Source organism: Gobio gobio (genome assembly GCF_949357685.1).
Source record: "Gobio gobio genome assembly, chromosome: 6".
Lineage (NCBI taxonomy): Eukaryota > Metazoa > Chordata > Actinopteri > Cypriniformes > Gobionidae > Gobio > Gobio gobio.
In genome coordinates, this window is record NC_137102.1 from 21,509,149 (window position 1) to 21,525,580 (window position 16,432).

Genomic DNA, 16,432 nt, shown 5'->3' on the forward strand with positions numbered 1-16,432 from the left:
ACAGGTTCTGCTCGATCATCTTCACTAAAATGTTCTGGGTCTGATTCGGGCTCAGATTGGTATGGTTTTATTGACGCCATTGTTTCTAATACTACCCAAAGTACAGTCTACCGGTAAAGGTAAGGGGCGTGACGTTTCCGTCAAACGTGCACTAGGCGGTTAGCGAATCACAACACACTGGGCCAGCTAACCAATCTGAGCCCATTGCGTATTTTTGAGGGACTGGCTTCATAGAACCCGGAAACCATCAGCCCGTTTTTACAAGGAAGGACAGAGCAGTGTAGAATAAAGGTATATGTCAAATATATGAAAAATAACATATTTTTTTAAAAACGAAGCATGAACAGGTTACAGTGCACCCCACAAACACCATCAAGCCTTCAAAAGAATGTGTTTTACCACCCCTTTAATAATGGCAGCCCAAAATTTGAAGCCCAAAAAAGTGTATCCATCCATTATAAAAGTAATCCACACGGCTCTGGGGGGTTAAAAAAGGCCTTCTGAAGCGAATAGATGGGTTTTTTGTAAGAAAAACATATTTAACACGATATAAAGTAAAATATCAAGCTGTAACTTACGATACACTTTCTTCGTAAGTTGAATACGGAAGGCGGTCTGCTGGAAGCTAGATATTTTACTTTACAAAGTTTTAATTATGAATATTTTTCTTACACAAACCCATCGATTTGCTCAGAAGGCCTTTAATGAGGCCAGCCGGAGCCATGTGGAGTATTTTTATAATTTGTATAAAGTAGAGAAGAAAAGTAGAAAAAGAATACAATGGCAGTCAATGGCTACTGTCAACTGTATGGTTAGCAACATTCTTCAAAATATCTTGTTTTGTGTTCAATAGAACAAAGACACTCATTCAGTTTTGGAACAACATGAGGGTGAGTAAATGCTGAAAAAAAGGTCATTTTTGGGTGAAATATCCTTTTAGTTTCTCTACAACTGTAAAAAGTGCCTGAATATTTAACTAGATTACTTTTATATTTCGCCATCCACACCATATAGAGTGCTGCAGGGATGGCGTACTCTATGACTGTAGACCAACCTGGAAGTCAGCCTAACCTTGGGACCATCGACAAAAAGCCAATAGGGTTTTTCCATTAGCTTTTGGATTATTGTACAAAAAAAGCTCTGTGACCAACAAAAGTTTATGATACTTCCACGTTTTGTTCATAATGATAATCTTCACAAATGAACACAACATTTCTTAATTTTGAAGCCTAAATACAATCGCCAGTTACACCACTTAAGTTACACCATGGTTAAATGATTGCAATGTCACCACCATTAAGCTTCCTACAAAAAATGTTCAGGTTTTTTTTTCACTTTCAGTCACTAGTGAGTAGACGTGTTTTTCTGTTCAATGTGATGAAGTTTAATGTCCTAGATAACCTCTGTAGTCCCCTTTGTAAGCAACCACTCTTTTCAAGACAAGTAAATGCTTTAAAAAAAAAAAAATAATTCACAAGGGGGTATTACGGCCATAATTTATGTCGTAGAATAAAACGTGAAAATATCTTGAGCTTGTGCTAACCACACAACCTATTTCAGGCCATTAACCAAAAACTAATTTATAAACCCCATTAATTTCAGACGCGTTGCAGTTTAAAAATGCCAACTTGTTTCCAGGTTTTCGGACTCATTCCTGTAGCACTCTATACCTTTGTCACTGCAATTCAGGTGCCATGAATCTCCCTGTCCCCTCACAGAATTCCTTCATCGTCAATGCCTGATCAAGTGTGTTATCTTGTTCTAGTTAAACAGAAGAGCTTTTCTTGACCAATGAATGCTATGCTAAGCTAGTTGGCTAAGAAACAAAGGCTTACAAAGGTAATATAATATGATGTGCAATTCAAAAGACATTAATTACCTTATGTTCACGATAATGACCTTACAAATGTCAGATTTTTACCTTTTGCAGAACACAGAAGAAAATTTCACTCCATGACATTTAAAAATATCTTATTTTTCTCCCACAGAAGAAACAAAGTCATACAGGTTTAGAACAACATGAGGGCGAGTAAATGATGACAGCATTTTGATTTTTGGTTTCAAATATCATTAGTGTGTCTAGAAATACTTGATTAACGTTTCATCTGCTCAGCTTGCAGAAAGAAAAGCAACTTGATCAGCTTTTCATTAATGATCTAGCTGCGGTTCAGGGTGTTTTTATTCTAGATTTGTCTTTTTTAATCCGATTCAAAGCTGCCATAGAACCATGTATCTTGCATGGCATTTTATGTGCAGTGAAACAGTATTACTGCTGTAAAAAAGTAGTATACAATTTTGTTTTGTTTTTGTATACTACTTTTTTACAGCAGTAATACTATTTCACTGCACATAAAATGCCATGCAAGATACATGATTGTATACTACTTTTTAATTTATTTTTCAAATCAGTTTTAATTTTAGTAATTTTAGTACTTCCACTTCAACTTATTTTATTTCAATTAACATTTCTGATTTCCCTTTAAGTTTTTTAAGTTTTTAATCTAATATTTATATTTTATTTCAGCAGCTGTTATACAGTAGCTATGCTTTTGAAAAAACTATATAGACTGCGCTATATAGTTTTGGTGAATCAGTGAAGTCGAAAACGTATTCAACCGGATTGCTTTCATAGTGTAGACCAGTGGTCTTCGCTTTTTTCCTCAGGAGAGCCACACTGATAGGACAAAATCAATAGGAGAGCCACTTTTACCACAAAGTTTCACAAGTTACATCCAGTCATAAATAGCATGTCTTCTTATCAGTCTGTCATCCCTGAACATACAATATGCTATGCAATAAATACAAAAGGTAGACAGATAGTGGGTAGGCATAATATATTTTTAATGTAGGCTAAACTTTCTTTTAGTGCTGTTTTAAACTAGATATATTTTACTTTTTTTATACTATATTTTAAATATTTGTTCAATTGCATCTTTTTATGAATGAAGGCCAGTATCACTGATACTAAAACTGATACTGATGTCTCTATGAAATAGACCCTCCCCCATTTTAAACAATGATTATAGCCATTCAACATTACAGTGTAATTGAAGGCTTTTTAACATTTATTAGGCTTCAAACTTCATTAGTAGTGCTGCTGTGACTTTAAGATCTGCCGCTGCCGTACACACCACTCAACCTAGTTGACAATGCGTATCATATGCACGTAAAAAGTCATTTTGGCGTGTAAATTGCACGATAAATACAAAATGTGTTATATATACGCATTCCATGAGAACGTTGATCTATAAGAGCACATTCGCCATTAAAAGCTGGAAAAACAGTCAAAACTGACAACTCCGCAGTGAGTCATGGGCGTAAGGGCAGAGCAAGTTTAAATATCCTTTCTAGTCTGTATTTCCATCTTGTAGTGCCGCTGTTTTGGGGTATTTTTTGAATATAAATTATTTGACACTTTGAGTTTTTAATGGGTTATGTTATAGCCCTGCTTGTTTTTATGAAATATATGTATTGATTGCATGATCATTTCACCGTATTAGCCTATGTACTGCCATGCGAGCCGCAGATTAAGCTGGTGTGAGCCCCGCGATGAGTAACACTGGTGTAGACACCCATGTGGTCAAATGTGTTCGAACAGCCACAAAAGACTGCCTACTCTCCACCTACTGACCCAGTGTGTAAACTTTATCGGAAGAGCGCTAGCCAGACGGGATTTAAACTTTGTCAGCTGGAGACCCAAGTTTGGTTTGAAGACGAAAAAACGTACCAAGCACAATGTTTGAGCTTATTTCATGCATTAGATCGAAAGATCTGAAAAATCCCATACATTTACCCACCTATAGACCCTCCCGTCGAAGTGGTTGAAAGTGGACAAAAGAGATGGATTAAAACACCAGGTGTAAACAGGAATGTGTCGCCCTCGTACTTGTAATCTGATCGACCAAAACGCATCTTAATACAAGGTGTAAACAGGGCCTTAGTTGAGCTTTGTGAATCCTTTCCTTAAGTAATTCAATTTACTACCAGGGCATTCTGCCAATTGTACCTCATTGTACAGTTGCCAACATGGGCTAAACATTCTTGCAAAGATGTTAGAGGGCCTTCCTTCCAATCACTTAATATCTAAAGGGCATTTACCTCCATTTTCGGACCTCTGTGAGAGCTCTGGGATTTTCCACGTAATTTTCTGCGTCTCTGGGTTCCTTTAAAAGCAAGAAATGAGCAAACATCACTATACATCAACACACTGCTGCTGATTTGTAATGTGATTTTCTTGATAGATCCTTACCAGGTGGCTTGTGGGAGCATGGCCTGGAGTTTGTTCACGCCGCCATCCACAGCTGCCGTGAAGTGGATGTTGGTGAGTGGTGTGGGTGTGGCAATGGCCTCTGCGTTGTATTTATAGTCTATCCTGAGGTCTGTGCTGCTGGCATCACCACGCCAGCTCACCGCAAGGTTTAACGGCGTGGACTGGATCCCTTGAGTAAACGCCTGTAAGGACAAATCTCAAATATAATACACTACTACAGAAACATCTGAGAGGTCTACAGAAAGATCTGACCAGATTCAGATTTAAGAAGTAATGACATCAGAAATTAAATTTGCCTTGAGCTCAGGTCTTTGTAACATTAAAACCTGCAAGATCATGTTTATATACAAAATCCCACCTGGTACTTCAGCATGTCGACGTTGTAATATGTGGCCTGTGGCCTCTGCTCAGCCACTTTCTTCAGGTGACTCAACAAGTTTGGCATATTCACCCAGAATTCCTTCAAGTCACCTGTAGGTGGTGTGGTGTCACTGCAGGATGGAAATAATGTTCACATAATGCCATCTTAAAAGGGCTTCAAAATGGTCAAGATTAGTGACCAACCGGTATGTAGACTGACCGGAGAGCAGCACAGTCAAAGGCTGATATAATGACTCTGAATTAATTGATTTCAGTGCATTTTATTTGCTATCATTAAAGTGCAGTTTCACACAATATTTACAATTACTGCACACAATACTACATTAACTAAACTAAAAATGCACAAAAAATATTTAAAAACATAAAATCTCAACTCAATCTCTGTAAATCTGTTAGTTAACTGGCTATAGGCTGATGCAGATAATCTCAAAATGACCAATATAGGGCCAATATATATCAGGCTGGAAAATATATACAGTTTAGTGGATGTTTATTTCAAGGATCTGGATTAAAATGATTAAAGCTACACTGTGTGATATTTTCCCCCATCTAGCGGATGGGGGAAGGTATATGACCATCCAGTGAATAATAGTTTCTGTTCCTCTCAATTCCGATTTCGTTTTAACTTGATTTAGTTCAAGATTGACATGGCTTCCAGTTCGACCTCGTCCACATTCGACACGGTGCCATCGAGTGTTAAAACGCGAAAGGCGAAGCTTGAACTTACGGGTATGTCCCTCTTTGGCTAATGTGCTTTCAAGATGGGGGGGGGGGGGGGGGGGGGGGGGGGGCAACATGGCGACCCGCATTCGAACCCCTTACCCGTATGTATTTTCAAAGGCATATTATAAACTTACGAGAATACTTTATTACTTGAAAGAAGTAAATATACATTAATGAGCACATTTATTTTTGAAAGAACTAAGTGTTTTTAGCTAAGAATAAACTAAAAAAAGTTACACAGTGTAGCTTTAACTGATTCATCCGAGTCATTCTAATGAATTCCCAGAAATTGTTGCATTTATGTGCAGTGAAAAAGCATTAAGTAACTGTTGTTTATATAGCATTGCTATATTAGTATTATTTAGATACTACTGAAGTATTATTGATTATTGATATTATTTTTGTAAAAACATTTTAAAGTTAAGTTTTTCCCTCAAATATTTATATTTTAGTTAACAACAATAACACTGTTATACAGTAGCTAATTATTCAAAAGTTATGTTGCATTGTTTACAGTTTCCACTAAGGATGAACATTATACTATATTGGTTATTAGCCGATATTATAATTTTTTATTGTATCTGTACTGTTTATTGTTTGATTCAGTATAAGACGAAATTGGAGTGACGCATACGATTTCACTGGTGTGATTATAATGTTTGGTGCATCATGTGATCAACTGCTAAATTCAAATGTGCTTTTGTGCTTTAGCTGGTGCTGTAAATATTGGTATCAGCCATCTCAACTCGCCATTCCAAGTTTTACTCTCAAACTAAGTTTTCCTTTACAGTGGGATGATAAACTATTTCTAAAACAGGTTGAATGAATCATTAAAAACCGAGTTTAAATGAACGATTCATTAACTTGTGGGGCATCCCTACAACAGGTGTCGTATTACCAGCACAGAAGCTGTGGGTTGGGAAGGACCTGCTCCAGCCGACTGTACTGGCTGATGGTGAAGGTCAGCACTGGAGGACTGGGGTGGGTGGAGAAGTGTCTGGTGATCCCTGCTGGGAAGGACAGCACCATCTCACCAGTGATCTTCACCAAACACCTACAACATAACACAAGGCAAGGCAAGTTTATTTATATAGCACATTTCATACACAGTGACAATTCAAAGTGCTCTCCAGAGAAATGGAATTAAAATATTCATAAGTGAATAAAGTAGAAAATAAAATAAAAATATATATAATGTAATCTACCTAACTGTAAAATCCCTAACTGCCTGATTCTCTAAATTCGGGGATCCCCTATCTGAGGTGGAAGAGATAGAGCAGGTTTGCGCTGCCCCCTGGACCCATCTCACAGCCTCCTGAGACTTTTAACTCAGACAAACAGATAACGGATCCAGAGAGACGTGCCCCTGTAGAGGTGGTGACTGCACCAATGGCCACTGGGCCCCTCTGTATTAGGCACGTATTTTGCGCTGTCTGCTACGCATTAGCCGTTGCCCGAAGTAACGTGGCGTACTATCAGCGACTGCTTATACCCTTATGCTTTTCCAATAAAAACACTTAATATAATTAATCCCCACTCCTATCGAAATGAAGCTCTCCCGCTCCCGCTCCCGCTCCCGCTCCCGCTCCCGCTCCCGCTCCCGCTCCCCATACCCAATCTCTCAACAAACAGTAAAGACACGAGAGAAAACATTCAATTCAACCAATTTCAACAAAACATTAACTAAATTCAAAAGCTGACTTTAAAATATGCCCTGCAGGCTTACTTAGTTGGATCTGCTCCTTTAAAGTAGGCGCTGATGGTCTCCGTGAAGGCGGCTGCCACTGGTAGAGTGTCTTGGGGTCCCATCGTGAGAGGACTCGGCCCTCTGGAACATGCTGAAATACAGAAGTATATCTAATTTGATCTAAAGGTCACATAACTTACTGAACTAGAGAAGGCATTGTGCCTTGTTATCATCTTCACACAGTATAATCAGCGATAACTGACTTGGGACAGCTGTGTTGTGGCCCACCTGACACAGAGAGGTTCAGTTCTCGGCCTAGTGTAGGTGTGGAGGCTGCGCTCAAAGAGGTGACGGAGGAGATGGAGGATGTGCTCTCAGCTCTGGCCAGAGGAGCAAAAGGTGGAGGACTCCAGGAATGGATTGGGGGGCTGAAGGGACGGGCCTGAGGAGAAACAAAAATAACAGCTTAAACCAGGCATTATAAATCTGACTAGCCTAGTTCACACTCCCTTAATGAAAAATTCCAACAATTGTTTTTTGGAGAAGTACATGGGTATAAATACCCATAAATACTGTTTGGATATTCAGAATTAGTGAGAACAACCAAATCAATAATTTCCAAGGCCAGTGGTTCTCAAACGGGGGCCTCTGCACACTTTCCAAGGAGGGGGTCACAAGACGATTTAAAATATTCAAAATAAGACAAAACAAGATTTTAATTAAGCTAAAACAGCTACAAATCAAGGTGTAAGCTGAAATCATATTTCTTATTTTAGTTTGTGTTTTTTACAAACATTAACAAGCCATTTTTATTTAAGAATTAGTGTGTGATTTCTAGACCTGGAAAGTCATTTACATTTTTTTGAATGATTTATATTTAATTGAAATAAAATACAAATTTGCAAGCATGTAGAAATTGCAATTTGCCAAAAAAACAAACAATATTGCATATGCATTTGTAGAAGTTTCCCTTTAAATCTGGCCCTTAGGTTTTGGAATTGAATCTATTTAGTTTAGTTGTTTATAATTATTTTATTAATAATACTAACTTCAGAGAATTTACCGGTATTTTAGTGCTGATGTGTGAATGGTCTCATAACGCTAAACACCCAGAACACCGTTGCTTGTGTGAACAGCATATTTGTGTATTTACTGATAAAGTCATTCTGGTCATTTTACGATAATTTACTGGGATTACTGTGGGCTAATGTTTTTGACTATGGGCTAAGATCTACTAGGCCTCTTGCTACTAGGCCTCTTCTCGTCTTAGGCGTCTTCTTTTTAGATGACATTTTTGAATGTTCCACAGCAGTGGAGAGAGTCATACCAGATCTGCTAGGTTTGGTTTTCCAGGTGGTAATTTTGGTCGTGATGATGGTCTTGGTGGTAGAGGCGGGATGGGGCTGCCAGCAGACAGTGGAGTGCCAGCACGTGCGGGAGAGGACGGTCCTAAGAACATAAATTCAGATTATTATTACAGAAGTACTGTGGTTAATTCATTTATCATGAATTATCATCATAATTATTAAAGGAATAGTTCACCCAAAAATGATCCCATAATTTACTCACCCTCAAGCCATCCTAGGTGTATATGACTTTCTTTCAGCGAACACAATCGGAGTTATATTAAACAATAGCCTGGATCTTTTGAGCTTTATAATGGCATTGACTAGTGCCCGAGTTTTTGAAGCTCCAAAAGTAATCCATACGACTCCAGTGGGTTAACCTCTTAACTGTCACCCCCCTTTTTGAGAATACACATGAAAATGCACTATCCAAACTTAAAGGGCTGTAATTCAAGAATGCTTTGGAATATAGACCAAAGTTTGGTCTCGTTTTAAAGACGACATCCTGCAGATTATTGCTGAAGTGAAAGCAATTCAAAATATGAAAGTATGAAATAGTTATGGAAGTTTAAATTTACTGTAAATGAAAAATACTGTACTAAATATTTTTTATTTCATATAAAATATATATTGTACAAAAAAGCATTTACTCTAAAATTACTATAAAATCAAAGCCATATGTCTAACCAATTTGTGTTCCAAATTTGAAGTTGATATCACAAAAATTGAAGTCCCCATGAGATTTTGTTTAGGGTGCTGTACCAAAAATAGCCACCGGGTGTCATTCAAATTCCATTTATTGTTGTTTTGATGCATTTTCCTGTAAATTTCTGTCCAAATATTACTTCCATCACAAAACAGTCACCAAATATGGACCCTTGAGACTCAGACCTTTCCGACAATATGCGTTTTGTCAAGATTGGAAAAGATTTTGAATATAAAGTAGTTAAAATAATTGTTGTAATATGAAACATGACAGCGCCCACTAGGGGAGGAGCCCACTAGAATAATTTAGAGTAACGTTTCCATGGCAACACAATGTCCGATTTCAAAATGGTTTTCACAGGATGAATTTTGAGTTTGTAAGCTTTCAAATGATACCTAATTTGTGATAATTACTTAAATATATGATATGAAAAAAAGGCGATCAAAAAAAGAGCACCAGGCGTCCCACCTGTGGGACAGTGACAGTCAAAGGGTTAATAAATGCCTTCTGAAGTGAAGCGATGGGTTTTTGTGTTCATTTTGCATGGTTTTTAAAGAGTCAACTTTGGAGGTCCCATACACTTACATTATATGAGAAGGGTTACTCACAGAGAAGCCTTATTTTTCTAAAAATTTTTGTTTGCATTCATCTGAAGAAAGAAAGTCATATACTGTAAAACTGGAATAGCATGAGTACGAGTAAATTATGAGATAATTTTCATTTTTTGATGGAGTATCCCTTTCAGTAACAACTGCTAACTTACCACTGCCGGGCCCCGGGGAGCCCATCACACTCCTGTAAGTAGGAGGGGGCAGTGGAGGTGGGGTTCCTCTGAAGCTTCCTGCTGCAATGTCTTTGGGTGATGTGCCAAACATAGTAAACTCGTCCCTCATGCTCGCCAGGTCAGGGGTTCTTCTACTGTCGTCTCTCAAGGTTAGAGGGGAAGGTATGGCTCCATGTGGAGGGTGGTCCGCTGGCAGGAAGGGCAGTCCAGGGCTGGAAGGGGTGACGGGGGACTCTTGGGCGAGCTCAGACTCTGGGAGCTGAAAGCAGCAGGGAAGGTCTAGGGGACTCAGAGGAGAGTCTAAGGGGGGTGGTGGTGGAGGTGAATCTGGTGGCGGGATGGAGTGGAGGGGGGGAGGAGGTGAGACAGGAGGGGGTAGGTTTAGGGGCGAGGTCGGGGGCGAGTCCGCAGGGGAAGAGGACAGAGGTGGGGAAGGGGCGGGTTCATCTGGTGGAGGAGGTCTGGCAGGAGAGCCCTCGCTGAAGCTCACCCAACTGCACTGCACCACATCTGATCCAGACCTGGGCGTCTCTACAGGCCCAAAAACACTGTCCAAGTCAGGCATAAATGCCCCTGCGGCCGGGTCAGATAATGAGGCATCCTGATAGGCTGAAGCTGATCCATCTCCTCTGACACTAGGAACCACACTATAATAACCTGCTCGGACAGAACAACAATGAACTGTCAAATACTCCATCTTTCACCACCACAAACTAGGGGTGTGCAATATGTATTGTTACTATTGTAACATTGTTTTCTATTGTATTGTTGTAAAAATATGTATTGTTGTTTTAACAATGTTGAAGCTGACATTATCGAGTATGTCACTCACTGCAAAAACACGCCTTGAGAGTGCACACTTTCACTGCGTGATGTTGCCTAGTTGAATAGAGTTAGAATGTCCCCAAAATTCAATATAATTCTGTAATGTCTTATTTTTCTGTAATATATAATATAATTTAATATATAATACTGTTTTTATACAACAGTTCAATAAACAAGAAAAAAATAATATTGTGAGTTACATTTAGACACAATGTAAATAAAATATCTATAGGGGAAAAAAATAATCGGGGGTGGTGGGAATGTTGACTGTTCCAAGTGCGTCTCCAAGCAACACACAATGGGCGCTTTACTATTCCATGAGGCCACAAGAGAGGTTTTGTGAATGCAGTGAAGTGACGCAACTGATGCTGACAGGCCACACGATAATGACAACACCAACACGCTGAATGTAGTACATTCGGATTACATTCATACTACACACATTCATTCTGTATAGAACATACTTTTTTAGCGTGAAGTCAGTGCTAATTCAAAATAAATACCTACCCAAGAGAGTATGCAATTTTTAGCAACAGCTACTGACTAGTTAACGTGTACTGGCGGTTTTAGTTTCATATTTAAAGTATGTTTTATTTTTATTATTTCATATTTCAATTTTTCAAAATATTATTTTTAAAACATTAATTGCATAACATTATTTATGCAAATGTAACTGCAGTGTAAATACATCTAAATGCTATTTTAGATCCAGCTTCTGTGGCAGTTCTGCAGTGCAAAAAAAGATTTTGTTGATATTTATTTTATTTGATTGGTAACAGCTTATAGTGTCTTATTATTCTAAATAAATATATTGATCAAATGTAGAATTTGACATAAAATATGATGAATATATCTAATAAGGTTAGAAAATGGCAAATATGGTCCTTTAATAAAAACATTAATTTCTGTCACTGCTGTGACATTGCACGGGAAATGAAAAATATGAAAAGCTTTGGGAGTCAGCGGTCCATGACAGACCTAAACCAGTAACGGTACCAGCACAAAAACACAATAGTTGAATTATCGTTACTGACAAAATCCTAGAAAATATCGGTATTAAATTTTTTGCCAATATCGCACACCCCTACCACAAACATAAAGCTGGGAACAAATATTAATGGAGAAAGACAATCCTGAAAGGGATTGAAAATGACATGTTTTTGGATGCTAAATTGGAACTGTCAGTACGTACCAGATGATTCTAAAGAGCTAGAGCTGCGTCCAGGTGGGGTGACAGAAATGTTCTTTGGAGGAAGTGGAGGCGGAACTGAAAAGACAGATAACAGGGCATGTTCAGAAAGAAGTACTACCTTACTGAGCACTGCGCTGCATAAATAGTTTACAGCAGACAGTTTTGTAAAAAATTCTGTAGAACAATGGAACAAGTAACATTTAAACAGCTACTCATTTGAACTCATTGTATGATGTGTGAGATGTTACAAATTGTGGCTGATCTTATGTCACTGTGTCACTTACTTTGGGTCACTTTAACATGCTTTTGGGAGCGCAACATTCACCAAACATCTTCCTATACTTGTAATGATAAGCGCTAATCAACGAAAAAGAAGCTCTGAAGGCTCCCTGTGATTTTCAGTCAAAATAAAAGTAACATTTTAATATTGTTATTTAATATTAGTAATATGAATTAAAATATTATTACTAGTAGTGTTAGTAGTAGTGGCAGTACTTTGTAGCCATATGGATATACAGTATATTCACACATTTTTGGCCAAATAGTGCAGTGGATTTGTTGTGTCGCAGCATCACTGATTACGATGGGCTCTATTTTCTTTTGTCGCGCTGCACCGCTCACGTCTGGTGTTAGTTCTTTTTGTACGCTTTTGTACAGTTATGGTTACAAACGCTCTCTCTGCAAAATAAACACAAAATAAACAGTTAAAGAACTTGACTAATAGCATTATTCCCACCCCCCATTATTTTTTCCAATACAGATATTGTGATAATATAATATTGTTATTGTGAATTCTTTTGACCACAATAATCTTGCAGTGAAAAATCTGATTTCCTGACAGCCCTAGTTTATTTGTTACACTTGAAACTGGAAGGTCAAGTTGAGCGCACTGCATTCTGGGACAGTATTTCATGCAGTGTGCTCTGCTGCACAGTTTGGGAAATTAAGCAATAATGTGTATATTGTATAATGTATAATTGTGTAATTGTATAATGTGCATTGTGAACAGACTATTAACTGCTGAAATAGTAAGATTAGCATGCTATTCCAAAAGTTAGTTGCTTTTCTTGTGTTTATTAGGAATGCAGTAATTAAGTTATTTTTTAATGATACTGATAAAAGATCATTTTTGTTATATTAGGACCAAAAGTAATAAGATTCTTGGCTTTTTGTGTGACATGTTCAAATCTTAATCATGTCATGGTGCTAATAGGCTACATGATATTTTTCTGGCTAATCTTGTAGATTCAGTTGCACTCTGATGTGAGCTGTGAAATGTGATGCTTTGCAGCATTGAATCCCTTTTATTAGGAACTACTTTAGTGTCGCCGTTGTGTGTTTTATTGGTGCCTTAACTGTGACAGTTTTGAAGCCTATCAAAAACATTTTGGACATTTGACATGCCTATCCATGAGGTGCAGATGTACGGTGAGATGATGAATGTGGAGCAGTACCTGAAGTGGGCAGAGATCTGCTCAGAACACAGGTGGAGGAAGAAGCGGACTGACACCAGGGCTCCGGCTCAGCCAGGAACACTGTCAACATTAATGAAAGTAACACCCATCAATACAATCCTTGACCAACACAAATATTTAATAAACCAAAGCAAGACACGTAAGAACATTCTTTAAATTACATATCAGTTAAATTGTTTTCTAAAACGTCTGATAAAGTTGAACCTGTTAACTGTCATAGATTTGATCTTAAATGGTTGTAATTCAAGAAATGCTTTGCAATACAGATTAAGACACTCAGCATATTATTGAAGTGAAAGCAGCTTGCAAAAATAAACGTTTCAAAAAGTTATAGAAGTTTAAGACTACTGAATTTTTTTTATACAAAATTATATATTTTTCAAAACAATTTGGACCCTAAAATTGTTAAAAAACTAAAGCCATTTGTGTAACCAAGTTGTGTTCCAAATTGAAAAATTTAAGGTTTTAATGTACCATTTCCATGATAACACAATGTCCGATTTCAAAACGGTATTCACAGGATGATTTCTGAGTGTTTAAAGTGCCCCTGTTATGCTTTTTCAAATATAACTTTCCATGTAGTATGTAATATAGCGGTTTGTTTAAAGTTATTGTTTCTTAAAAGAAAGATTCGAATCTGAACAACCGAAATTGGCTGTCAGCAATTCCAGTGATACTTGCTGTTACATACCTATGTGACAATGTAACAAATTTGCATAATGCCAGCGAACAACCAACACTGTACACTATAGGCGTTTCTCAATGTCAAGGAAGGATCCTCGGAAGCCAGAATTCCGAGGATACTACGTCATCGACGTCCGTCGAAGGGCTGTTCCAATGTCGAGGATCCTCGGAATTTCAACCAAGGTCTGAGTCCTTCGTTCGAAAAATATGCCATACACAGGAAAGGATGCATACGAGTAGACTTCGCGCACTTAGCGTTCTCAAATCACCCACAATCCTATGCGCGCAGCTTTGCTATCTTGTTCAAAAAATACAAAAAGTCGGACGTTGGCGGAGTCGGAGCGTTAACGGGGCAATATGGTTTCAAGTGTAAGTATTTACGTTACCAAACATTTGTTATAACCGTAGTAAATATAAGTAAAGTTTAACTTTTAAATGCCAGTACAAATTACAACCGTATTGATGATATACAAATTACGTTATTGATGGCTAACGGACCTTTTCACTGACGTAATGAGGCTGACGCGCACTTGCTAGCCTGTTCCATTTACGTGTTCTCCGAATGCTAAAGAGGAGCCTCGCCTAGCCTCTGAAGGAAGTGACTTGGAAGGACCAGTCCTGCAGAGGAAGGATCCTTGACATTGAGAAACACCTTATAGTTGTAGCTGAGGCCTGGAAAACTTTGGTTTGTGTTGATGTTGAGAAGATGCTATATTTAGCTTCAAAAGGACTTGCGCTGGAATTGATATGGAAAGACCAATGCCATCGTTACGGTATCTCAATATGTATCAACAGCTGACGAAGCTCTAGAGCTGAAATTCAGATATGGTAATAGGCGATTTGTGTTGTAAGCGGTCGACCAATCACAACAGACTGAGCCATCTGGCCAATCAGAGCAGAGTAGACCAATCACAACAGACTGGGCCATCTGGCCAATCAGAGCAGAGTAGAACAATCACAACAGACTGGGCCCTCTGACCAATTAGAGCAGAGTAAGCTCTTGAAAAGGAGGGGTTTATAGAGACTGAATCTTTGAAATTCTTTTAAAATTGCATAATAAAAGCACTTTAAGTTTTCAAATGATACCCAATTTATGATCATTACAAAAATATGTGGTGGGGAGAAAGCCAATAAAAAAAAGTGTGCCAAGTATTCTGCTACTGAGACAACGATAGTTAATAACAACCACAAATAACATTTTGCCACATAAACGTACTCAGTAATGTTATAGTAAGGTTATTTAGGACTACAAATGCAACTTTCCATAATAAAAGCTTTACCTTCTGAGTTGTGTGCTTCAAACTTGGTCTCAAAAGGTGGGCCGAAAAATGCTGCTGTGTTTTCTCTTTTTATGTAAGACAGAAGAAAAACATACCAAGAGTATTCAGGCAGTGAAATCTAGAAATGTTACTAATATTATTCAATAGTGAACAGAACCACAAAGTTCCATAAGGGTTTGTGATGGCACACTAACCTGGGCGGGTCTGAACCGGGCCCTGGGGTTGTCGTGGGTGTTGGAGTAGATCGTCTTGGTCTGGCAATCTCCTCACCTGGAATATGCAAAGAAGACTACTATTTAAAAATGACTACTATGATCGACAAACTGGAGTGACACGACTATACAAGTCAAGTCGATATTTCCAAATTAACACTCACTTGACAGGTTTCGTTTCATCTGGCACTGTAACAAAGGTCACAGAAAAAGATAATGGCAATAACAAAGACATTTCAAGGACCACAAACACTATACAACATTTATATTAACTGACATGATGGGATAGAAACTCTTCTGCTTTGATATCCACACATGCAAAACACTTACCTAAAATTTTAACTTCTACATGGCTGTGAAGGTTTTATAAACTACCGTTCCAAAAATTGGTTTCTGTACATTTTTAAAAATGTTTTTGAAAGAAGTCTCATATGTGCACCAAGCTTGCATTTATTTGATCAGTTTTCTATGGAAGCTTGTTTCTGCCATTTAATAAAAAATAAAAAAGGTAATTTCGAATTTTTATCTCACAATTCTTTTTTCACAGAATTGCGTGATATAAACTCACAATTGCGAGTTACAAAAGTCAGAATTGTGAAATACACGGATCAGGCATAACATTATGACCTAATATTGTGTTGGTCCCCCTTTTGGTGCCAAAACAGCCCTGACCCGTCGATGCATGGACTCCACTAGACCCCTGAAGGTGTGCTGTGGTATCTGGCACCATGATGTTATCAGCAGATCTTTTAAGTCCCATAAGTTGTCCTGTAACTTGTTTGTTCAGCACATCCCACAGATGCTCGATTGGATTGAGATCTGGTGAATTTGGAGGCCAAGTCAACACCTCAAACTCATTGTGCTCAA

General features: G+C 38.1%; 1 protein-coding gene across 1 annotated transcript in view; it reads right to left on the reverse strand.

Moving 5' to 3' along the window:
• Positions 1–16,432, reverse strand: part of sgip1b (SH3GL interacting endocytic adaptor 1b) — a 45,925-nt gene that overhangs the window by 12,617 nt on the left and 16,876 nt on the right. The window contains exons 9-21 of the mRNA XM_079819375.1: positions 15,730–15,754; positions 15,548–15,623; positions 15,354–15,418; positions 13,369–13,449; positions 11,915–11,989; positions 9,877–10,554; positions 8,389–8,510; positions 7,303–7,503; positions 7,101–7,231; positions 6,273–6,428; positions 4,629–4,761; positions 4,250–4,452; positions 4,099–4,163 (exon numbers count right to left, since the gene is read on the reverse strand). Of these exons, the coding sequence (XP_079675501.1) occupies positions 4,099–4,163; positions 4,250–4,452; positions 4,629–4,761; positions 6,273–6,428; positions 7,101–7,231; positions 7,303–7,503; positions 8,389–8,510; positions 9,877–10,554; positions 11,915–11,989; positions 13,369–13,449; positions 15,354–15,418; positions 15,548–15,623; positions 15,730–15,754 (2,011 nt within the window). The remainder of the gene's footprint in view (positions 1–4,098; positions 4,164–4,249; positions 4,453–4,628; positions 4,762–6,272; positions 6,429–7,100; positions 7,232–7,302; positions 7,504–8,388; positions 8,511–9,876; positions 10,555–11,914; positions 11,990–13,368; positions 13,450–15,353; positions 15,419–15,547; positions 15,624–15,729; positions 15,755–16,432) is intronic.